Source organism: Mustelus asterias, chromosome 17 (genome assembly GCF_964213995.1).
Source record: "Mustelus asterias chromosome 17, sMusAst1.hap1.1, whole genome shotgun sequence".
NCBI classification, from domain to species: domain Eukaryota; kingdom Metazoa; phylum Chordata; class Chondrichthyes; order Carcharhiniformes; family Triakidae; genus Mustelus; species Mustelus asterias.
The window spans coordinates 48,487,372-48,513,819 of NC_135817.1; the positions used below are offsets into that span (position 1 = coordinate 48,487,372).

Here is a 26,448-nt window from a genome sequence, read left to right on the forward strand (position 1 = left end):
TGTCTGTACCTTTAAGACTTGATTAGCTGTAAAGACTCACATTCCAATCATTATTCATGTAAATTGAGTTTGTGTCTTTGTGCCCTGTTTGTGATCAGAACTCCCACCCACCTGAAGAAGGAACAGCCTGTTCCGAAAGCTAGTGGCTTTTGCTACCAAATAAACCTGTTGGACTTTAACCTGGTGTTGTTAGACTTCTTAAAGTAAAGAGGCCAGGAGGAAAAGAGAGTGAAGGCGAGGGTGGAAGCACTCCAGGAAAAGCCATGTGAGCAGACAGGCCATAGAAGAGGAATTCTATGGCAAATGACATTAAAGTGAAACTGGCATAGTTGAACGGATATACTGACACTACTAACGATGCTAAAGTGAAACAACATTGAGTCGAAGTTAAGCGGGGACTTACTATAACCCACCTCCTGACTCCTCAGAACCTGTCCATCATCAACAAGGCATAAGTCATGAGTGTGATGGAATACCTTTCACTTGCATGGATGAGTGCAGCTCAAACAACACTCAAGTAGCTCAACACCATCTAGGACAAAGCAGCTTGCTACATCAGCACATCATCCACTATGCACTGTAGTTGCCGTATGTACTACCTATAGGATGTACTGCAGCAATTTGCCTAGGCTCCTTTGACCGCATCTTCAAAACCCACAATCCCTAGCACCGAGAAACACAAGCACATCTCCACTGCAAATTCCCCTACATGCCACATAGTATCCAAACTTTGGAATTTTCACTGCATCTTCATCGGCGTTGAGTCAAAAATATTGGAACTACATTCCTAACAGCACTGAGGGAATATCCTCACCACAAAAACTGCAGTGGTGCATGAAGATGGTTCACCACCTTCTCAAAGGCAATTAGGAGTAGGGATTAGGTGCTGGACTTGCTAATGGCATTCACATTGAATTAATAAAACATACATTTGTTAGCTGATCTATATCACTCTACTGTGCGCATGTCTCAAAAAACCCTTCAGTACATAAATTGCAGCCAGACAAAAAAAAACTTATTTTCAAAGATTGGGCCCAAAACAAACCAGCATTCTGTGCCTCCATTTTTATGATCCTAATGTACTTGTTTTGCACTCGTGTAATTGGGCAAAATTAGCCTAATCGGTGTAGTTACCACTACAATAGCTGTGGCACGGTTTATGATTAAATAATTAAATTCCAGCTATTAATTGGTATCCATAATGCCATTATGCATTAAGTTATACAAGTGACCAGCTAATGCTCAAAAGCAGAGTGTTTTCAGATATAAAGAGACACTGATGGTTTCTAGGGCAAACTTTAATCGTTTAAAAGCCAATTCTTACTTCACTGCATGAATCAGAACATCATAAAATTAATTCAACAAATGCTGTTATGAACGTTAATTAATCCATGCATTAAAGATTTTCCATAAACAGTGTTAATCTTGCTCCCTGGCTAAACTGACCACGTGGAAAATCTTGAACCACTTCCCTCGTACAACTTTGTCATGTGGAAGGAGTTTCAGTGTAAACATCTGTGAAGACTAGAATGCCGATTTTCCTTTTCTGCTCTGGAGAAGCCTTTAAAGTTTGTTAAAATCATGTTGCCACTCTATTTCAAAAGAACTTCAGGATATTCTTCATCAGAGTAGTATTAGATCAGTTTAACACAGGTAAGGAGATTCCATGCAAACAATAAAATTGACTTCTTTCGGAGGGGAAGAAAATAAAAATTTAACTCAATAATTTTCCTTCTATAAAATGGAAGAGAATAATGAACAAAAAATAGAGTTTCTGGACATTCCTTTGCTTCTTAACCATAGTGCTTAGTTATTTAATAAAATAAGCACACACTACTTCACCAGATTGTCATTGAATGATGTTACTTAAGAAGTTACTTAACTTTGATAGTATTCATTAACAATTTTGCATCTATTTTGATAGAGTAGTGCACTTACCATAAAATGAGGCCGTGTTAGGATACACTTCAATTCCTTTGCATCATTGTTTTCTGGATAGCATGAAATCTCTTCCAACACCTGCAAGATGCAACAAATTCTTAGCAAGCCTCTGCGAATGGGAAAATTACAAAATTGGAAGTTGAAAGCTGCTTTGAGAGAATAGAAGTGACACATATTTTCCCTTTGTTTAAAGCTATCTTATGGTGAGTGAATCTTATCTGACTTAACTGGGCTTTTCTCTATGACACTGCTGCAAAGCAGGTGTAAACTTTACAGGAAAGTGAGGCTGTGATGCCCACTGCTGCTTCATCACCCTAACTTTGATTTTCTTCTCTCTACTCGTGCTGGCTGCCCTTTCCCTGCACACTGTGTGCAAATACTAATATTGCTGGCAGGCCTAGATGTGTGATGGATTTTCCTGCTGTACACCTGTTGCGGCCCTCTGGGACCAGTTGCTGGAAGATGGTAGTAGGCCCAGATTAGTCATTACAACAGCTCCGATGAGCTCAAATGGAGAAACAGCGTTAAGTAAAGCCTATCTTTTAATTTAAACTCAATAAACACATTTTCATCTGGGCTAAATTTAATATTTAATTTAACTTTTCTGTCCTTTTAGTTCCCCAGGCAATTCTTCTGGTGCTGCAATGAAAGTTCAATTTCAGCACTGCCAGATTATCTATCATTCAAAATGGCAGGGATTTACAAAAGTAAATCATGGCTGAAAGTTGATATCTGATGCAGCCTTTATGTACGGGATGGCAAAACAGTGTCAAAGAGATGATTTCCTAGAGTGCTGTACTTCCAAAGTCATCACTGCCCTGTGACAATTATTACCCGAGGTAAGGATGCGAGATATTTTTTGGCCTTCTACATGGGGTCAGCAAAGGTAACTAAATATGTTTCCATTTTCATTAAAGAAGTCACAGTAGCCAGATAGCAACCTGCAAATCAGGAATCTGAAACAATGGCGCATACAAAACTGGGCTATTTCTTTGTTGGTTTAATGGAATGGATTTCAATGTTTCGGCAAATATCGTACAACTGCCTTTGGCTGTGCAATGTGAGTAGATCGTGTGGGCATATTCCTTCAAAAATTTCTCTGTGCTTATATGGGTCAGAGTGGAGCATGAGCAAGGAGCAGCAACAGCTAAAAATGTAAACATGTTTTCTGGAATAAGAGTTCATATTACATTATTCATACTACTAGACTACAGTTAGAATCCATTGTTCTTCCTTTATTTGCCCCTCACCCAACTGGATAAGAATTCCTTTCATCAGTAAGGAAAGTTTAGTTTTAAGTACATGATGTCTTACAACAGTGATATGAAATATGTTCTTGCAGAAGGTGGAAAACAAAGTTACAGGTATATGATACCAATTAAAGGGTAAGGAATATCTATGGCGAATATTTTTGTCAATATACTCCCCTGTTTTATATAGAGAAATGAAATACTAATTGGAACTCTGTTTGACAATATGCTGATTTCACAATCCAAATGGAAGTTTAGGCATTTCATTTTTGATGGCATAGCATCAAACTGTTACTTCTTGCTGACTGCCTTGGTTCATGCATCAGGCAGGTTTTATTTTCTTTGCATGTTTAGAATAACACAGCTTCAATGAAGCTCTTACAGGGTCACTGTTTTGTCTGAAAAGCTTTCCTGACCTTGTTCCTCTTCAATTTATTTTGCATACCAGATATAAGTTTTGTAACATAGAGACAAAAATGATATAGTATAAAGAAACCTATATTGTTCCCAGCATTAGTGCATACTTGAATTATCCTTGAATATCTTGCCCTGGTGAGTATTCTGCAAGTGCACATGCGGAATTGTGTTTTGGCAGGCAATTCAATTGCTGTGGGTAACAGAGCCAAGCCGAATAGTATTTGCAAATGATAACACGTGGACATTTACAATACTACAGGGTAGCAATTGACGACAATTCTGGTTGATTATTTTTCTCTCCGAGTTAGGCCACTGTATGTTTGGTCCTGTATGAAATCAGCTTCCCCGTCAGTCACTGATGTGTTTTTTTTTCTAACCATGTTAAAGATACATAGATATATATGAGTATAACTTCCAGTTTTGATTTAATTTCTTCCTACTTATTTATTCTGAACTTGTAATTAAGGTTGCCAATTCTGGTTGGAGATATATGCTATCATACCCTGTGCATCAGATATGACTGTTTGGAGAGACACCTGCAGCAAAACACACAAGAGAGCCACTTCAAGGTCAGAGACAGCATATAGCAGATTCTGCAATAGAATCAGCTGGGGAGTATATACAATAATTATTTATGGTTCAATAATGTCTCCAACCTACACCAAGTTAATCATATCACTATCACATTCGGTTTTGGCCCTCATCAAAATTTAAAGTTCAGATGACAATGGCAAGCATAATCTGTTCTGACAAGAGCCAACTGGCTCACAACATGGCTAAGATATAAATACCATTTTAATGCACAAAAATCACAACATAACCAAAATTGTGCAACTTGCCTCTTTGGCTCTCTGGACAGCATCACTTGGTGGATTCCTAATCTGTGGTGATGACTTTGTGTTGATCTTGTCGTACAACTAAGAGAGAAAAGTCAAGAAGCAAAATTCAGACAAAAACAGATATAAACAGAACATTATGTTGGGTTCCCTTTCTAAAAAACTGCTTAATTATAGAGTAACCTTGTCTAGTATGCGAATGTCTGGTACATAATTCATATGTATTAGAAAACAACTTTTAGTTTCAGGAATAAAAGTTTTAACTAGAAAATGCGGGTATCTGGTTGAGAAACTGGTAAAAGCAACCTTGAAGTAAATGCAATTCAAACAAGTTTGGAGTCTACTACACTTGAAAGGTTGGGGTCTATGTCAACGCAAGAGGTTAAATGGCTAGAAAGAGATCATAAACAGCAGGTGAGCTTATTTAGCTGGAGAACTAGACATGAAGTTTACAGCAATTCCAATACAAGATAAGTTATTGGTCTGGTCTCCCAGAATTAAAGAAATACTACCAGAAGGACGTGGAGGCTTCGGAGGGAGTACAGAAAAGGTTTACCAGGATGTTGCCTGGTATGGAGGGCATTAGTTATGAGTAGAGATTGAATAAACTGGGATTGTTCTCCCTGGAAAGACAGAGGCTGAGGGGCAACCTGATAGAAGTTTATAAAATTAGGAGGGGCATAGATAAGGTGAACAGTTGGAAGCTTTTTCCCAGGGCAGAAATGACAATAACAAGGAGGCACAAGTTCAAGGTAAGGGGGGAAAAGGTTCAGTAGAGATGTGCGGAAGTTTTTTTTTACATAGAGGGTGGTGGGGGCCTGCAATACACTGCCAAGTGAGGTGGTTGAGGCAGACACGTTAGTGACATTTGAGACTTATCTGGATAGACACATGAACAGGCGGGAATAGAGGGATACAGGTGGTTGGTCTAGATAGGACAACGTGATCGGCGCAGGTATAGATCATAGAATCCTACAGTGCAGAAAGAGGCCATTCAGCCCATCGAGTCTGCACCAACCACAATCCCACCCAGGCCCTATCCACATATCCCTACATATTTACCCTCTAACTTATGTATCCCGGGACACTAAGGGGCAATTTGTAATGGCCAATCAACCTAGACGGCACATCTTTGGACTGTGGGAGGAAACCGGAGCACCCGGAGGAAACCCACGCAGACACAGGGAGAATGTGCAAACTCCACACAGACAGCGACCCGAGCCGGGATTTGAACCCAGGTCCCTGGAGCTGTGAAGCAGCAGTGCTAACCACTGTACTACCGTGCCGCCCCATAGTGGGCTGAAGGGTCTGTTCCTGCGCTGTACTGTTCTTTGTTCTTTTAAAGCTTTGGAATTAAAAGATAGTTAATTGACAATTTTACCTGGGAACAGACAGTGTGGAACATTGGATCCAAAATTGGCTGAGAAGCAGGAAGCAGAGGGTGCACTGATGAAAGAGGAATGTTTCTGTGACTGAAAGTCTGCTTCCAATGGGGTTCCATAGGGCTCAGTGCTAAAGCCCTTGCTATTTGTGGTGTACATTAATGATTTGGACTTAAATGTAGGGAGCATGATCAAGAGGTTTGTGGATGACATAAAAATTGGGAGGGTGGTAAATAGTGAGGACGATAGCCATAGACTGCAGGAGGGTATCAATGGACTGGTCACCTGGGCAGAGCAGTGACAAATGGAATTCAACCTTAAAAAGTGAGGGGTAATGGGCCTCGCTCGCCCCGAAAGTCAACGGACCTTTCCATGGTCTGCCTCTCACCTGCTCTGATTCCCGTGGCAAGCAAGATGGTAAAGCTCCCTCCAATGCACTTGGAAAGAGTTAACAAGGAAAAGGATTACACTGTGAATGGTAGGACTCTGGAATGTACTGAAAACCAGAAAGACCTTGGAGTGCATATCCACAGATCCCTGAAGTTGGCAGGGCAGGAAGATAAGGTGGTTAAGATGACAAACTCGCTTTTATCAGCTGAGGCATAGAGCTGAGGTACAGAGAGGTCAGGCTGGAATGGAAAAACACTGGTTAGGTTACAACTGGAGTATTGCATGAAATTCTGATCACCACATTATAGGAAGGATGAGATTGCACTGGAAAGGGTGCAGATGAGATTCACCTAGATGTTACCAAGGCTGGTGGGTCTGAGCTATGAGGAAAGATTAAATAGGCTAGGGCTGATTTTCTTGGAACAGCGAAGTTGAGGGGGGACCTGATAAAAGTTAATAAGATTATGAGAAGGCACAGGCAAAGTGGATAGGAAGGCACTTTTCCAATAGTAAAGTGGTCAATAACCAGGGCATAGATTCAAGGTAAGAGGTAGAAGGCCAAGAGGGGAGTTGAGGAGAAACTTTTTCATTCAGGGGGTGGTGGGAGTCTAGAATCCACTGCCTGAAAGGGTAGTTGAGTTAGAAACTCTTGTAACATTTAAGAAGTATATTCACTTCCACTGCCGTCACCTCCAGCGCTATGGGCTAAGCGCTGGAAAATGGGATTAGTGTAGTTAGATCTTTGTTGACTGGCATGGGCACGATAGGCTGAATGGCCTCTTTCTGTGCTGTAATCATCTATGAATCTGTGTGCGTCAGACTGCCATGGAATTGGGTGGTGCTTAGTGAGATCGTATGTGTTGGGGATTTAACCTTGCTTAACAGTTTAACAGTTAGGGCGTAGACAGCAAGAAAGGCTGCATATTTGGAAACACAGTAAGTTTAACAACACCAGGTTAAATTCCAACAGGTTTATTTGGTAGCAAAAGCCACACAAGCTTTCGGAGCTCCAAGCCCCTTCTTCAGGCGAGTGGGAATTCTGTTCACAAACGGCATATAAAGACACAGACTCAATTTACATGAATAATGGTTGGAATGCGAATACTTACAGCTAATCAAGTCTTTAAGATACAAACAACGTGAGTGGAGAGAGCATCAAGACAGGCTAAAAAGACAGACAAGACAGCCAGTGAAACTCTGCAGGTCCAGGCAAGCTGTGGGGGTTACAAATAGTGTGACATGAACCCAATATCCCGGTTGAGGCCGTCCTCGTGTGTGCGGAACTTGGCTATCAGTCTCTGCTCAGCGACTCTGCGCCGTCGTGTGTCGTGAAGGCCGCCTTGGAGAACGCTTACCCGAATATCAGAGGCCGAATGCCCGTGACCGCTGAAGTGCTCCCCAACAGGAAGAGAACAGTCTTGCCTGGTGATTGCCGAGCGTTGTTCATTCATCCGTTGTCGCAGCGTCTGCATAGTTTACCCAATGTACCATGCCTCGGGACATCCTTTCCTGCAGTGTATCAGGTAGACAACGTTGGCCGAGTTGCAAGAGTATGTACCGTGTACCTGGTGGATGGTGTTCTCACTTGAGATGATGGCATCTGTGTCGATTTGCAGAGTTTCACTGGCTGTCTTGTCTGGAGACAATACACATCTTTTTAGCCTGTCTTGATGCTCTCTCCACTCACGTTGTTTGTATCTTAAAGACTTGATTAGCTGTAAGTATTCGCATTCCAACCATTATTCATGTAAATTGAGTCTGTGTCTTTATATGCCCTGTTTGTGAACAGAATTCCCACTTGCCTGAAGAAGGGGCTTGGAGCTCCGAAAGCTTGTGTGGCTTTTGCTACCAAATAAACCTGTTGGACTTTAACTTGGTGTTGTTAAACTTCTTACTGTGTTTACCCCAGTCCAACGCCGGCATCTCCACATCATGATATTTGGAAATGCAGCTAAGAGACTGTTAGCTTTGGGTTACAGGTAGCTTATAGCTCTTTGGAAGTCGAGAGATAACGCCAGACTTAGATTTGAAGTACAGTAAATGCTAAATCTACATGATGCAGCCTGTGATTGGGAGCTGGTATTCAGCATAAGGCAAGAACAGTAAGAGGAAAAATTAGTGGGAGATTTATTTAGCTAGAAGCTAAAAGAAGAAATTTACAATAAACCTCAGTAAAAAGCAGTTAAAATTGTTCCAGTTGAAGCTCTGGAAGTAATGAGGGTTGCAGTTTGAAACCAAAGCAGTGGGCTATCGACAATCAGCTGTGTTTTCTGATGCTTTTAGCCACTGCGCAGGGAAGACCATGCTGGAGCTGTAGAATCCAGAGTTGAGTGATTTTAAATGAAGGTTAAAGGGTTGCGCAGCCAAACACTAATGGAAGTATCCCCTTGAGATCTTGTACCTTAAGAGAATAGCTAGAACAACGAAGAGAAATCAGTGTGAATTCTAGATAATGGTGATATACCTTTTGAGTTGGCCCAGGAAAAGTGATTGAACCTTAAAAGATTTTGTAATATAAGGGGACTCGGGGAGTAAAAAGTATAATTCAGTTTAAAGTTTATTCATTAGTGTCACAAGTAGGCTTACATTAACACTGCAATGAAGTTACAGTGAAAAGCATAAGTCTCCATAAGTTATAGTGTTAAGTTTATGGTGGATGTTCGTTTAATTTCTCTTGATATATACAAAAAAAAATTGTTTTTGTTATAAAACGTGAAATCTTGTGGCATACTTCTGTCAGTTAATAGCTGGGTGTTCAAATTTCTTAAAAACGCTAACCGTCCCCGACAGGATTGTAACAGCAGGAATGATGAAAGATTCTGTGAGATTCTTTAAATAGCCACTACAAATGGAACCAGATGGATTTATTCCCACACTTTGAATCCATTTTAAGGAATTAATTCTTCTATAAACAGCTGCATAACTTTTTAAAGTCAAACCTCTAACAAGCTTGTGCAATGATACAAATCCACCACACATATAGGTTATGTTTTACCATTTTGTATAGGCGGATTCTTTCTGAAACCAGTGCTTTTTGATTTTGGGGAGGAGGCAATGAATGATATATAATTCATATCGTTAATGGTATGAATCATATAATACTGTTTTAAAGCTGCCTTTCTTTGCTTTAATTTTCTTTTAAAAATGGTTTCTCTTTCTTGAAAATAAGGAACTATTGGCAATAGAGTTTGGCTGACATTTTTCTACTACAAGGGTGTCCACCTTCATGTGAACTCACTAGCGACCACATAATCACATTATACACCAGCAACTCTATTAATGGGAACCTAGATCTATGGTGCTAAGTTCCGACGGAACTGGATCATTCTATTGCACCAGCCATAAAAAAATAACAAATAAGGCACTGGAGCAGCAGAGGTGGAATAATGTATGGTGCTAGGGAGCAGAGTGTTTCGCTGCAAGGGAAAGAAAATCAGTACGCACATAATAGGTCAGGCATGGTCAGTTCAGAGTGATATAGGTGGAAGACCTGGTATCAGGTATCTCAAACTGTCTCAAGTATAATTATGGACTGGACTCCAGAGAAAAAAGTATTGAATAACAGAAAACACATTGAACAAATCTGTTGTACTGCAGTATAAGTGAGATGCAAGGGGATTCAGTGAGCTCCAGAAAAATAAACCATGGGCTGGATCTCACAAGACCTTCATTGTGCTTGACATCATTCAATGATTTTCTTTGTGTAACCTTTCATTATCCACTCTCATGAACCATGGAAAGAGTTAACTCTAAAGCATTTTTTGTTCTGGAACAATTTTAAAATCTTATTTTACAAAGAACTGAAGATGAAAAAAAAATCAAACCTCAGACATTACTACTTAGCACGATGTAATAGGACTCTATTGGGATAAATGTACTAAGCTCCCACTCGACTTGGGTTAGATTCCTCATTAGCGGTGGCACAGTGGTTAGCACCACCGCCTCACAGCGCCTAGCACCACCGCCTCACAGCGCCTAGCACCACCCCCTCACAGCGCCAGGGACTCAGGTTCGATTCCTGGGTCTCTGTCTGTGCGTAGTCTGCACGTTCTCCCACGTCTGCGTGGGATTTCTCCGGGTGCTCCAGTTTCTCCCACAGTCTGAAAGATGTGCTGGTTAGGTGGATCGGCTATGCTAAATTCTTCCTCAGTGTACCTGAACAGGCACCAGAGTGTGGCGACTAGGGGATTTTCACAGTGACTTCATTGCAGTGTTAATAACAAGCCTACTCGTGACACTAATAAATAAACTTTAAAAATTAGTATTTTAAACATGAATACAGGCCCCACTGCATTTTAATTGTCCATCTCCTCAATTTACTTCCTTCCCAATACCTACAATATTTCAACTCACTAATTAAGTGAATCATCAAAACTGGACTTAAACTTATGTTATTCTGCAGGAATAAAATACTACTTCAAAAAAATGATAATTACAATTCCAAGATGTGGGCAAGATAAATGAAACTTATCAGAATGTAACAAACTTAGCAGAGATTTAAGCTTCAACTAATTGTTTAAATATTACTGGTTATTTTACAATATATGAATTTATAAATCTGCAGGGAAAGGTGTAATGCTGCCCTGTGAGCTACAAAACTAGTAGTATCTCTGCTGCTTTTAAGTACGGGATAATTAAAAGAGGTAGAAATTTACCCATGCAATTTTTTTAGCACTGATTAATAAATCATTGAATTTCCAAATGAAGTTTTGGTTACAAGAAAAAAGCTTTGAAATTACATTGGGTGATTAATGGAAGAACACTTCCTGCATTTGTGTGCAACTCTAATGTTGGTTGTTATAATGCAGGTGTTATTTTAAATTGATTATGTCTTCATTAAAATAAGAATTGGAGTAAGAATTCAATCAGTGTAATTTCAAGGCATTTTTATTTCGACTTGAAATTCAGATCAAAAATAGATTCGTCATTAATCAGGACTGAAAATCTACTGGGGAGAAATTGATTAAAGTCTGTTTTGGGATGTACAACCAAAGGAGCACAGACAGGTATGGACAGTTAATCCCAGGTGGTGAGTGTAAGGGCAATGGAGATTGGAACAACAAGAATGCCGTTAAGCCCAAAGTGCACTGAATGGGCTTCTCAGTTCAGGTACTGGCCCTTTCCTTTTCAGAATGACATTCATCATACTTCCCTAAAAGGACAATCCTTGCCCTGCACTGTTGTTGCAAACTCATCTCCAACAACCTTTTCCACAATTTCACTCTAATCTGCCCTGCAACAGCATTGAAAAAGCCCGATGGAAATGGAATTCCACAAATTGAATTTTTTTGATTGCGATTATGGTACACAGTTCTTTCTCATCCTTATCAATGTCAGTCTTTGATTTGGCTGACCATGCCATCGGCCACCAATGCCTCTGATCTAAATTTCATAGTGAATAACATAGTAACAATTGGATGCAAAAACAGAAAATGATAGAAATATTCAATACCATCTGTGGAGAGAGAAACAGAGATAATATTTCAGGTTGAAGGCCTTTCATCAGAACTGGGAAAAGTTATGTTGTAATCAGTTTTAAACAAGGATGGAACTAGGACAAAAGGGTAGAAGGCAGGAGAGATTGAATGACCATAGCAGTTAGTCTTACTGGACAAAGGGAATGGTAATGGGTCAAGAAAAAAATGTCCAGAGCAGATCTGATCATGTCTGAAGGCAAAAATAAGAGAAAAACTGAAACATGCAAAGAAAATTAATTAAAATGGGGGGATAGAGTTTACAGTCTGAAATTGTTGAACTCACTGTTGAGTTTGGAAGGCTGTAAAAGTGCCTAATTGCAAGATGAGCTGATGTTCCTCAAACTTACACTGTTGCAGTGAAGCTCAATGTACCAGGCCAATAACAGAAGAACTAGAAGCAGGAGTAAGCCATCTGACCCCCCCGAGCCTGCTCCGTCATTCAATAAGATCATGGCTGATCTTTTCGTGGACTCAGCTCCACTTACTCGCCCGCTGACCATAACCCTTAATTCCTTTACCGTTCAAAAATCTATCTTTGCCTTAAAAACATTCAACGAGGTAGCCTCAACTGCTTCACTGGGCAGGGAATTCCACGGAGGTGCCTGTGTGAGAGCAAAATGGAGAATTGAAATGACAGGCTACTGTAAGCTAAGGGTTATGCTTACAGATTGAACGGAGGTGTTGACAAAATGGTCACCAATCTGCACTTGGTCTCGTCAGTGTAGAGACTACGTTGTGAGCAAGGAATGCAGAGACAAAATTGAAAGAAGATACACATAGCTATAAGAAGTGTATGGCACCTTGGATGGTGGCGAGGGAGGAGGTATAAGGGCAAGTGTTGCATTTCTTGTGTTTGCATGGAAAGGTGCTGTGTGAAGGGGATGGGGTGTGAGGGGATTGAGAAGTGGACCAGGTTTTCATGGAAGGGAAGATCCCTATGGAATGTTGAAAAAGGAGAGGAAGATGTATTTGGTGGTGGCATTATGCTGAAGGTGGTGGAAAATTATCCATTGAGTATGGAGACTTGTGAGGTGAGGTGGAAGGTGAGGATGTGGAACCCTATCATAGTTTTGGGAAGGAGGGTGAGAGCATAAGTATGGGAAATAAGGCGGATGTGGTTATGGGGCCCGACACCCATGGTCCAGGAAAATCCTTGGTTGAGGAACAAAAAAGACATCTCAGAAACGCTGTTGCATCATTAGAACAGATATGGCGCGAGTCAGAGAAACTGGGAGAATGGAATGGGGTCTTTACAAGGTGTAGGGTGTGAAGAACTGTAGTTGAATTAGTTGTAGGCGTCAGTGGGTTTATAAAGAATATTGATAGCCTATCACCAAAAATGGAGAGAGAGAGCCAAGGAAGGGAAGAGTTGGAGACGGACCATGTGAAAGGGCGGAAATACTCAGCAGGTGGAAGGGTGGAAATTGGAAGCAAAGTTTAAGTAGTTTTCAAATTAAGGGTGAGAACAGGACTCTGTACCAATATACCAGGAAAAGAGTTGCGGGAAGGGACCTAAGTAGGACTGGAAAAAATAATGTTCCACATATCATATTAAAAGGCCAACATAACTAGGACTCAGACAGGTACCCATAGCAACACCTTTTATTTGGAGGAAGTGAGATAAATTGAAGGAAAAATTATTCAATGGAAGAACAAATTCAGCCAGGTGAAGGAGGACTGTGGTTAATGGAAACTGATTGCACCTCTATGGTGAAGAGAAGGCAGTTATGACCATAAAGAAGAGCTCAGCATCATGCTGAGCTCAAAATTAATTAAAGTGGGTGTGTAATGGGATAAAACTATGTCCTTTGCTAAGGACAGATTGTTCAGTGTCAGAAAGGGAAATTTCGACTGATATCTTGAATACAGAGCAAGGGTTGAGGTCAGATAGAAGTGAAGGGGAAGAGATCTTGAGGGGCATTGGTAATCATGGATTGTTAGAGTTTGCAATCCCTAACACCGGAAAAGAAAGAAAAAAAAATTGTTGAAATGTCAGATAAGTCGAAGGATGAAATGAAACTGCAAAGTTGGATGGTTTTGAGATAGAGTGAGTATGAGTTGATGCTCTTGAAGATAGAGATCGAGATTGTTCATGTGGTGAAACAAGGCGGTGCATGGATCTCAAGGTATGGTCAGAGCAACAGTTTTGGTTTTTCTCTTATTTTAGTAGCACCCCTGTCTAGGCACAGTTTTGTTTCTTTTCTTGTCCCATCACAATTCCCTTCGGCTCTGTAAGATTCACTCTCTTTTGTCTTCAGCTCTATTGCAGAACTTCCATTTCTCCTTCGCCTACTCGCGCCTTGCTCAAAACCTATTGCTTCTCTAACTTTTCTAAGTTCTAATGAAATGTCTGAATGCTAACTCTGTGGAGTGAGAAACAGATACTGCCTAACCTGTTGAGTATTTCCAACATTTTCTAGCCTCTACAGTATACTGCTTTTCAATTAGTAACAATTTATGTTTGGCTGAAATCCTGCATTAAGGTTGTGAATGCAAGAAACTTAAAGAGACCAGCTGGGAATGAAAAGAATGAAGAGGCTTATCCCACAGCAAGGGAGGAAAATTGTGCATAAAAGGGCAAGCTACTCGTACTTTTCCTAATTATGGCAAGTTGTAGATGGGATCAGCAGATGCTGACAGTGGACACCTGTTAATGCTCTTTGAATAAAAAAGGGGAAGGAGAAGAGACGAAGACAATTAACAAATTTGTGGAGCAAATTTGTTGTCCTTAGGTGCTGATTCATACTGAAGCATAGAAGAGTTCTGACTACTTGTGGCTACTGCATCCAAGTACATATTATACAAGATTGTAAATAAACTATTAGAATTCTAGATTTATTTTTTGAGCTATAGTGTATTAATGCAAAGAGGTAACAAGCCTATATGAAACCTTAGTAAGACCTCAGCTAGAGTATGGTATGCAGCAATGAGCTCTGCATTGTAGGAAGAATATCAAAGCTTTAGAAGGTACAATCCAGATCCACTGGGGTGCTATCTGGTATGAGGCAATGGAAATATTAACAAAGAATTGAAAAATTGTCCTCCTTCTTTACAATACAGATTACAGGAAAATATAATAAATGTTTTTACAATTATGGAAGCATGGGGCAGGGTAGACATAAGCAAACTATTTCCAAAAGTTGAGGGGTCAAGAAAGAGGGAATACAGGACTAAAAAGCAAGCAAAGAGAGCAGGAGAAATTATTTCAAGAGTTATAAGGTTTTGGGTTACTGGTTGAGAGAGAACTATCTAAATTTTCAAGGTTAGATTATATTGGTGGATAAAGGAAAAGGGGTTAAATGGGTATGGAAACAAGGCAGGTAAATACAAGACCTATTTGCTTGCATGGAGGGTAAAAATTGACAGACTGTTTGTGCCCAATTATCTGCTTCTGTGACACATATGCAATATGTACTCTGTGGTGCATTAGTTCACAGAAACACAGGAGACATGCATGATCTCAAACACAATATTTTTAAACAGCATAAGAATGCTCCTTTCATTTTGATGAGGCACAAGAACCAGGGGGTTGATGGGGAAAGTGGAGCGAAAGGAAAATTAGGAAGTGGAGAGCGCATCAAGATTGGTGTTAGGAATCATTACAAGACATAACTTGATGCAAGTAATCCTGCTCCCTTTTGTTATATTTCCTCTTTACAGCCAGAATACTTGTATTTGTGAGGGAAGCTAATTGTTTCATACATGGTAATTATTCATAGGAAGCTGCTGCAGCTGTCAGGATAAGGCATCATCAAGTGCAAAATTCTGCACCCATTCCCTTACCAACACTAAAATGCTGATCATTCATTTTTGTTTAGTGTTTGCAATCGTAGTATTTGCATTTTAAAAGGGCATGTTGATTTTCTTTTATTGATGTTGTGTTATGTTAACCATCAGCCTTTGTCTGTTAAGCAAGAGCTGACTCTGTAGCAATGGTCAGTTTTATTTCAGTAAATCTAATTAAAAGTAATACCATTGAACATTGTTTCCTATATTGTATAATGTGATAAAAATGTTGGAAAATATTCTTCAAAGGAAAACATTAGGATATACACACCATTCTTTCTACTCGGGGATCCAGAAAAGCAGGACATTGATTCAATAGCATTCCAAATAAACCAGAGAGAAAGAATTTACAGGGTTACGTGGAAAAAGCATGAGAGTGAGACGAAGTGAACTGTTTGTGAGGAGAGCTGGCATGGATACAATCAACCAAATGGCCACTTTCTATGCTGTTATCATTTTATGACTATAAATTGACAGACACTTAACATCCATTGGCTGGTCTCTTTTCTTGGATGCTTCCTGCATTTTTAACCTGTTTAGTAAATTCCTGCCTTCCTTCTCCCTGTAGGTTTTACACTATTTTTTTCAACATTCCCATCTGAATTGGCCTAGTCACCCATATTGGAGAATGCCTATTTAGCTCTCGCTTATTTTTCTTGGATATAAACTTACCTTGCTATGCAACACAACTGTTTAGAAATGTTACATTTTTCATCAAACTGATAGCTTTCATCAATTAAGTTAATTTCTTATTCCATGAAGTTTACTTTTTAAGTCAATTATTTTTTGTCCCCATCTTTACTCGTTGCAATTGCTACATAATCTTTAATTTTATCATCTTCTGGTCACTAGTGACTAGAGGTTTCACTTTTTGCATTTCAGGTGTCATCTTGATTATTTGTCAGAACCCGACTTAGATGCAAGAGATGAATGAAAACAGGAAATACATTTCTGCTCTCCTTTCTTTTCTTTCATGTGTCAAACTGTGTCACACCCAAAATAATTCTAAATGACATAAATGCAAAATTTGTTTCAGTTGTGCCAAGTCTCATTTATTTTGGCTTTAATATTGAATTCCAGACACTATGAACAGCACAATTACGTAAATTTTGATTTTACATAAACGTACAGGATTAAACCTCTTGGATATTTCATTAGTGTCTGAATTCTTTCAAGCCGAACACAGTTCTAAAGTAAAGAGCCGGAACTAATAAAAAGCCATTACTGGCAGCAACTGTTAATAATAGGTTCAATGCAGCCTCTTGTTACAAAGGTAATTTGCCATAGTGCCAGATGACCATAGGCTGACTGGTGGTGATTTTGACCCAAGGGTCATCACACTTCAGGGCAAGGCTAAGAAGGCAGGCCTTCATGAATAACCTCAGCCGGTATAAGAATTGAACCCACACTGTTGGCACACTCTGCATCACGGACCACCCGTTCAGCCAACTGAGCCATTCTCCCCATACTTCATCATTGGGGAAGAGACTCCATTACTTATTTTCTTTCAAAATGATATTCCCATTTTCTCCTTTCCCCCCATTTCTCCTGAAGGTAATGGCTCATTTTGACTCATTCCACAGGGAGCACTGGCTTCCATTAATGTAGTCCCTTTATACCAGCAATGCTTGATCCCACCAAGGAATTATGTGGCAAACCATGAAAGTATTACAGCTTTTCAACTAATTGCTCTAATTCAAACTTAAAAACAAAACTCATTCTATTAGCCAACTCAGACTTAGTACACACAAATCAGCAATATCCTTTTGATTTGAGGTGCTGCACCGAAAACCAACTATGCATCCCTACTAAGTCTGATGCCTAATTTCAAAGTACATATGATTTCCTTCCTTCCAGCAAACCGCCCATAGAAGCAAGGAAGAAATTAGGTTTTTTTTCTCATCCAAATTACATCACGTACAGTCACTAGGAAATAACCTCAAAGCATCAGAGACCTTCCAATGGCACATAGAAACAGATAAAACTCCGTAAGTGATTTTGATATCATATTACTTCTGCTTCCCATGACCAAAGTTGTGGTTTTGATGACTGCAGTCAGGTGTGTTTGTTTTATAAATATCATGCAACCACCTAGTTCACCTGACATTTTTTTTGACAAACATCAGGCGCTGGCATTGGAGTAGCACAGCATAAACTCAATTTAAATGGTGCTGGACTCTGCTGCTTCATGGAAAGCAGGTTGTGGATTTATGTGGCTTTATTTTGCCTGTTTTCAACAATGCTAGTCGGTAGGCATTTATTCAAGTCGCTACTGAATTAGTTATTAGAAGGCTTTACCTGACCTGATTTTCCTGCTCTCTCTATAGAAAGTATCTGAGCTCTCAGTTGAATTGCCAGAAACGCTAATTATAAAACTTCACAACATTTGAGTTGCCAGATAAACTCATTATGAACGGAAAAGTCCAAAGTCCTCCTGGAATAGAAAAGTTTGGCTCCTTTCAGTGCAGAGAAATGCACACATTTCTGCTTACATATTGCACAGTTTGTGCCTTTATTTTTTTAAAAAGGAATAAGTGAAAACCAAGTAAACAAAATAGACAAAACAAAGTTTTGATTTTTCACTTTTCACCTACATCACCACAGAAACATAAAGAAATGACGTGCATCCACATATTTTATTGCTGAAGTATGCCTGAAAATTTATTGCTGGAGTTGTTTGTGCACAATGATTAACACTTATCCAGTCTTTTGATAAACAAATTGCATCCACTTCTAATGCATTGAACTAAATTGTATCTTCAGTTCTACTGCTAGTACCTGTGCTACTTGAGAAATATGTGAGCACAGCACATATTGTTAGGCCTGTTTGTATTGCCTTGTTTTGGTGGAGGCTGTGCCTCTTTTAATGCAGATGGGCTTCTTTAGCCATTGGGTTGTGACTGAAAATGAGGTTTATAAGTTAGAAAAGGCTGGTGAGAGAGTCAATTTTATCTCTTTTCCAATATAAACACTTAAAGCTATTAAATAGTAAACTTACTAACATTAAAAAGTCACCGAACTTCAAAGTAATTCACTACAGTGCTTTGGGACATCATGAATGGAGGTATTCAAATGCAAGTTCCCAAATAATCAATTAATATGTGGTGCAGCAGTGTAGTGGTTATTTTACTGGACTCATAATTCAGAAGCCTGGATGTAACTCTAAAGAATGGAAGTTCAAATCCTATTACGGTAGTTTGAAAATTTAATTTTAGTTTAGAAAAGCTGGTAATAAAAAGCTGATATCACTAAAGGTGACAATAAAACTTTGTTGTAAAAAAAAAACAACTGTTCACCATCATTTAGGGAAGGAAATTTACTGGTGTCCACCTGGTCTGCTCGAGACATGACCCCAGTCTCACTTTCTGGGTAATGGCCCTCTGAAGTGGCTTAGCAAGTTACTTAGTTGTATTTAACTCCTGCATGCAGTGATTCAAGAAGATCCAACACCACCTTCTAAGGGCAACAGGGGATGGGCAGTAAATGTGACCTTGCAAGTGATGTCTATGTTTCAAATATAATTTTAAAATGGAAAATGTGAATAGGGAAGTGACAGGTGAAAAACTGGTATCACACTTTTTCACACAAAAGTCTGTAATAGCAAAGGACAAGCTTTTATAGTCTCTTAGAATCACACAGTTACATGTGAATTGGGCTTTAAACCAAACAGATGGAGGCTGGGTAGAGAGTAGGGGACAGGTGAAGGGTTGAAACATTAAGCAATAACAGTGATTTGAGTAAAGACAAGCAGAGTGGGACAGGAGAGGTCAGAGAGTTTAACATATCACTATTATTTGCGTGGATATTGTAAGAAAATAAAATTAAAGGCTCTTTATCTGATGGCAAAAAAAATCATAATATGATAGATAAATTAACAGCACAAAAGAGATAAATGGTTTAGATTTAATCGTCATTATAGTGACATGGTTACAAGGTGAAGGGACCAAGTTTGGGAAATAAATATTCCAGGGTACACAATATTTCAAAATTAGAGAGAGAATGAAAAAAGAGCATGAGTTACCTTGATAATAAAGGATAACACAAGGACAGTAATGAGAAAGGATCCTGGCTTAGAAGTTAAAGAAGTAGAAATCAGTATGGTTGGAAATCAGGAATAACAAAGGTTAAAAAAAAATGCTGGTGGGATTTTACATTTCCCCCAACAGGATTTATTGTCACATGTATTAGTATACAGTGAAAAGTATTGTTTCTTGCATGCTATACAGACAAAGCATACCGTTCATAGAGAAGGAAACGAGAGTGCAGAATGTAGCATTACAGTCATGGCTCGGGTGTGGAGAAAGGTCAACTTAGTGCGAGGTAGGTCCACTCAAAAGTCTGATAGCAGGAGGGAAGAAGCTGTTCTTGAGTCGGTTGGTACGTGACCTCAGACTTTTGTATCTTTTTCCCGACGGAAGAAGGTGGAAGAAAGTATATCCGGGGTGCGTGGGGTCTTTAATTGTGCTGGCTGCTTTTCTAAGGCAGTGGGAAGTGTAGACAGTGTCAATGGATGGGAGGCTGGTTTGCGTGATGGATTGGGCTACATTCACGACTTTTTGTAGCTTCTTGCGGTCTTGGGCAGAGGAGGAGCCATACCAAGCTGTGATACAACCAGAAAGAATGCTTTCTATGGTGCATCTGTAAAAGTTGATGAGAGCCATAGCTGACATGCCAAATTTCCTTAGTCTTCTGAGAAAGTAGAGGCGTTGATGGGCTTTCTTAACTATAGTGTCAGCATGGGGGTACCAGGACAGGTTGTTGGTGATCTGGACACCTAAAAACCTGAAGCTCTCGACCATTTCTACTTCGTCCCCATTGATGTAGACAGGTAGAGCATGGTGTTTCATAACACCACCAATATAAGTTCAATCATTGTACTGACTGAGGTAGTTCTAGGGGCCTGGCTCTTTTACTAACCCACTGTAATATCATGGCATCATACAACCATCAGAAAATGAGGACCCTACATTGAGGGTGAGACACAGAACAATAATTATATTCCAAAAGAGAAAATGCTGGAAAATCTCGGTAAGTCTGGCAGCATCTGTAAGGAGAGAAAAGAACTCACGTTTCGAGTCCAGAAAACCCTTTGTCAAAGCTCTAGTGATTGTACTGTTGGATAGTACATTAAGCAAGAAATAATTGGAGCCTGAAATAAATGGAATGTAATAATATGGGGGATGTTAATCTTTATAGACAGGACTAAACAAATTCGCAAAGGTGGTTTGGAGGATGAGTTTGTAGAATGCTTTTGAAAGTGTCCTGGAACAACACTTTGTGGAGTTAATGAGAAAGCTATTTTAGATCTAATAAGGCAGAGTTAATTAATAATCTCACAATAAAAGATTCAATGGGAAAAAATGATTGTATTACAACTCAATTCCACATTAAGTTTGAAAGCAACATATGCCAATCCCAATCAAGAATCTTCAAGTTAAACATTGGTATGAGGGAGACACTTATGGGACTAGAAGACCAAAAGTCCCCAGGTCCTAACAGCCTATAGTCTAGAGTTCTAAAAGTGGTATCAGCTGAGATAGTGTATGAGCCGCTTAAGATTTTTGAAGGTTCCCTAAATTCTAGGGTTGTTCCAGCAGATTGAAAGCTAGCAAATGTCACCCTATTATTCAAGGAGGGACAGAAAAATACAGGCCTACAAGTTGTTGGGAAAATGCTGGAATCTGTTCTTAAATTCGTCTCAACAATGCACCTGCAAAATCATATTATGATCAGACAGACTCAACATACTTTTACAAAAGGGAATTATGTTTGTGAATTTTTTGAGGATGTAACTAGTAGGGTGGATAAAGGGAAAACTGTAGATGTAGAAGTTACATATGCTGCTCAACAAGGTGCCACATTAAAGGTTAATATGCAAGGTAAGGGCTCATGGAGCTAATACGTTAGCATTGAGAGGAGTGGTTAACGGACAGGCAAGTGAAAAGTAGGGCTTCGTAGGCACTTTCAAGTTGGTTAGCTCCAACTGCAAGGATCAGTGCTGGGGCCTCAGCTATTGAAAATCTATATTAATGACTTAGACAAGGAGACCGAGGGTAATGTATCCAAATTTGCTGACGATCCAAAGCTAAATGAGAATGTTAGCTGTGAGAGCACAAATAGATATAAATAGGTTAAGTGAGTGGGTAACAAGTTGGCAGATGGAGTATAATGTGGGTGAATGTGAAATTGTCCACTTTGGTAGTAAGAATAGAAAAACAGAATATTTTTTAAAAGGCATGAAAATTGTAAATGTTAACACTCAGAGGTCTTGGGTGAAATCATAAACAAAACAGAATATTAGTATGCAGGCACAGCAAGCAATAGAGAAGGCAAATGGCATGCTGGCCTTTACTGCAAGGGGATTGGAGTACACAAATAAGGAAGTCTTTCTACAACTGAACAGGACGTAAGTGAGACCACATCTGGAGTACCGTGTGCAACTTTGGTCTTAAGGAAGAATACACTTGCACTGAATGCAGTACCCCGGAGGTTAACCAGGTTGCTTCCTGGGATGAGATGAAAGGCTGAGTAAATTGGGCCTACATTCATTGGTGTTTAGAAGAATGAGGGGTACTCTCATTGAAACAAACAAGATTCTAAAGGGGCTTGACAGGGTGGACGCAGGTTGCTTCACCTGGATGAGGAATCTTGAGTATGGGGTCAGTCATTCAGGACCAAGATGACGAAAATTTCTTCACATAAAAGACTGTGAACCTTTGGAATTCTCTACCCCAGAGGGTTATGGATGCTACATCATCAAATATGTTTAAGGTTCAGGTAGACAGGGTTTTGGTCTCAGGAAATCAAGGGATATAGAGAGCAGTGAAGTTGAGGCAGATGATCAGCCATACTCATATTGAATGGCAGGGCAAACTCGAGGGATAGCATGATCTACTCCTGCTCCTATTTCTTATGTTCTTACATTGTTAAAAAAAGCCTACATCATCATCATTTAACCCAGACTTATTAACAAAGTTGCATTAACTCCTGAGAAATGTATTATGGGCATAAGCAGGTCAGTAAAGTTTTAAAATTTAGTTATTTTCCAATGCCAGTTATTTCTATTGAAATTTTAATTCAAACAGAGTGTCGTATTTGCTTGGTATAGTTACTTTGAAAGAATGACCTATTTCTCTTCACTGGTATCCTTCAATTTACTGAAGATTTGTTGGTTAGTATAATAAAGGATCATATGAAGTTATGAATTCTGGTTTTGAATACTAAACCTGTAATTATATGCAAGCACACCCACTGCCAGTATTCAAACAAATCTTTGTCTGATTCAGCGTCATACTTTGTCCAGTCTAAATTGTCAAAGTGTGAATATTTTTATCCATCTTAAATTTATATTAATTTCCAGGGCTATATTTGTATGGAGAAAAAAGGTAAGAGGAAAGAGTTGTACATAGTTGACCCCATAAATGGTGCTGAATTTCACAAGGGGTAGTGGCTCTGCCTATCAGCTGGAAAGTTGTGGGCAAGCTGCCTTTGCTGGCCCAGAAAGCCACAGCACAATTTTGAATGGCTATGGCTCCCTCTTCCATAAAGGAGGACGTCGTGCCTTCAAGAGTTGTTAGCCAATCAGGTGGTAGCAGCTCTCTAATCCTAGCAACCGAGATAGGGTGAAGGGAAAGAGTAGAAAAATAGATTGGGAGGGTCGAGGAGGAAATAAAGCATGGGTGGCATCCCTTTTGCTGGGGGAGGTGCTTCTGTGGGCACGGGGTGCTGAAACAGGAAGGACCTGCCCCGGCCCCATGCACACTGCAGGGTTATGCCACATGTGGTTTGGGCAAGCTCTGTCACTGGTAAAATATGAGTGCCAGCAGGAGGCAGCCCATAAGCAGCTATTAGTTGGCCAGTTAAGGGCCTCTATTTGCTTAGGTGCAGGTGGTCCACTGACACTTACCACCCACGGAGAAGTAGGCCATGGGCACAGCACCCCATGTTATCCCACCTGATTTTACACTACCAGCCCTGCATTCTTGCCCGCCACCAGTCATGCTGGTTTGCAGTTTGCCTACTATTTGGAGATAAATCGTGGTACATTGGCAGCTTGGGAATAAATGCTTCATTTCACACATTCCGTATCTTTGGAAAGGCTATATTTGATTGTTGTGATTCTAAAGTTGTAAAGAGTTTAAATAAGTTATATTGTGTCATTCAGTATTTAAATAACATATAATGTATCTTTCTTTCTAGCATATTTCCTATTGGAATTTACAGTCAAAATCAGAGAAATTGACAGCCTAATAGCCCACAAATACTGTGTCTTGAGCACTGGTTTATGCAAACTGGAAGCTGATGTCATATCATATCTCTGTACATCCCACACACACTGAAAGATACTGAGGAATGCAATATTGACAGATTAATTAAAACAGCCCACCCATCTGAAAACTCACAATGAAAAAGGAACATTATGCTTGAGGTTTAAAGGATTGACATTGAAAATCTCCGTATGAATTAACCAAAAATCCTCCAGCAAAATTCGAAGAATTTGAAATGATGAGAATATTTTAAATAAAAACAAAAAAATGCTGGAAACACTCAGCAGATCAGGCAACAGCAGTGGAGAGACAGACCAAGGGCGGGGTTTTACGGCCTCGCTCATCCTGAAACCATAAAATCCCGCTCAAGGTCAATGGACCTTCCCAGGGTCCGCCCCTCGCCCGCTCCGATTCCCGTGGCGGGCAAGGCGAGAGCTTCGGGTCTAGATGACCTGTTGTCAGAATGTTAATGTTGCTCTCTGCAGATGCTGCCTGACCTGTGAGTATTTCTTGTTTTTAAAAACAATTCTTGTTTCTAGTTCCGATTTCCATCATCTGAACTATTTTGCTTTCATGTCATAATATTTGAAATGTTTGATGGGAACACTGGATATGGAGAAGTTAAATGTGATAATTTAATCAAATGCAAGGTTTCCAGTTATTGTAAGATTTACAGCGTACACAGGTTTGATACTCAAGTTATATCAGAGCTGTACCAAAAATTTTGGAATTAACTTACTTCAGGAATCCAGGAGGAACTCTTTGCTGGTGAATGGTATAACAACAGTGTAACTGACATTGAAGAAATTTGGGACCAAGTAAATTATCAAGCCACCAGAGTTAGCAGAACTAGTTATAGATTCACCAGATATTCTCTAAGTTCCTTTCTGGAAAGAAACATGCGGGAAGTTAATTATAAATTTCTTGACAGTGCCTTCAAGTGCAGGAATGGCATGTGCTGAAATGCAAATTTTCCCTACTTTTTCAGTGCAACAATGGTTTAACAATAAGTGTTTTAAGTGTTAGAGAGGTTCACAAATTGTGGACTGTGACCCTCAGTGGGGTTGCAGAGAGCACATTTGGGATCGTGAGTCCCCTCTCCTCCAAGCAGCAATTGTGACTGAGCAGAGGAGATGGCCCAGTTCGGAGGCACTGACAAGCCAGTCTTGGATCCAAAGAATCAATTCTGCCAAACAATATGGGACAGGTGGTGAACCCAAAGTGCTCTTTAACATCAGAAAACACTTTCCCTTAGCAGCAAGTGCCGAGTGGACCCAGGACACTTGTGCACTAATCTGGCACAGGAAGAGGCCAGCAAAGACTATCTGTGTCTGGAATGTAGACAAAAACTGTTTGGCCATGGCTGCCTGTTGGGCACGCTCCTTATCCCAGGCTAGTGACTGTTTCATGGGCACCAGCAATGAGACACAAGAAGGAAGAGGAGATGGACTTGTGAGGCAGTGGAGGGAATTGGGGCTGAGTGGGGGACAGTTGGGAAGGGACACTGTTGGGTGAGAGTAAGTGGGTGGAAAAGAGTTTTTGAAAAAGATTTGCTGAGTGCGTCAGCAAGGAGTTTGGAAGAGGGTCTGCTGAGTGAGTGTGGGTGGCATGGAGGTAGGGGAGAAGGATATCTTGCAAATGATATATACTGCTGTTGTCCAGGTCAGACTGCATATGGAAATGGACTGCTTCAGTATTTGAGGAGACTCAAATGGTACTGAACATTATGTAATCATCAATCATTAGCAGAAGGTCACTTGTGACCTTACGATGAAGGGAAGATCATCAATGAAGCAGCATTAGGCCGAGGATACTATCCTGAGCAACATTTGCAGCCATGTCCTGAAACTTTTGTTTTATTCTTTCATGAGATGTGGGTACCTCTTTTCGAGGTCAGCATTTATTACCCCATCCCTAAAGAGATGATTGACTTCAAACAACTATCTTCCTTTCTGCTAGGTATGACTCCAACCAGTGGAGATTTTCGCCCCATATCTCATGTTTGGATGAAGGCTGTATTGAGGTCAGCAGCTGAGTGGCCCAATTTGAACAGTGAGCAGATTATTGCTCTGTAAGCGCTGTTCAATAGAACCAATGATAACACGTTCCATCACTGTACTGACGATTGAGAGCAGAGTATTAGCAGGCAATCTTTGTGATGGGGAGAATATAAAGTAGTAAGGTCAGTTCAGTGTCAAATGGGATGCCATGGTTGTACACAGTCTGGTTCAGACCTCGACAGTAGCCAGGGAAGGAGTACAATTTGCAGCTGAGGAGCTCAAGAGATAAGAGTGAATGACTGCTTTTGTACTGTGATGGTGTGGATCCCAGAAGTGTTGACCATACAGTCATGAAACGAACTCTCAGGAACTTGAAAAATATCCTGAACAAAACAAATCTAGCACAGAAACATCTGAAAAACCAGAATAATCTGAAGCAACTGAACCATCATAGCTGAATGTTTTATAATGCAGCCAAAGTACTGTACCTATTCCAAGTCCACCTGAGAACCAATCTCCTGGCTATTTGTCTATACGAAGTTTCATGAGAAGATTTTGTTTTTAAAAAGACCTTCACACCAACTAAAGGATCAACTCAACTAAGACGACATTAGGCATGCATTGACAAACACAGTTATGAAATCAATTTTTGTAATTATGGATTTAACTTCATCGGTATCTAATCTTTGTGTGTGTAATAGT

General features: G+C 40.0%; 1 protein-coding gene across 4 annotated transcripts in view; it reads right to left on the bottom strand.

The window, feature by feature from the left end:
• caska (calcium/calmodulin-dependent serine protein kinase a) overlaps positions 1–26,448 on the bottom strand; it is a 405,920-nt gene that overhangs the window by 80,504 nt on the left and 298,968 nt on the right. For all 4 annotated transcript variants that reach the window (XM_078232613.1, XM_078232612.1, XM_078232611.1 and 1 more), the window contains exons 12-13: positions 4,448–4,525; positions 1,939–2,019 (exon numbers count right to left, since the gene is read on the bottom strand). In XM_078232613.1, the coding sequence (XP_078088739.1) occupies positions 1,939–2,019; positions 4,448–4,525 (159 nt within the window). The remainder of the gene's footprint in view (positions 1–1,938; positions 2,020–4,447; positions 4,526–26,448) is intronic.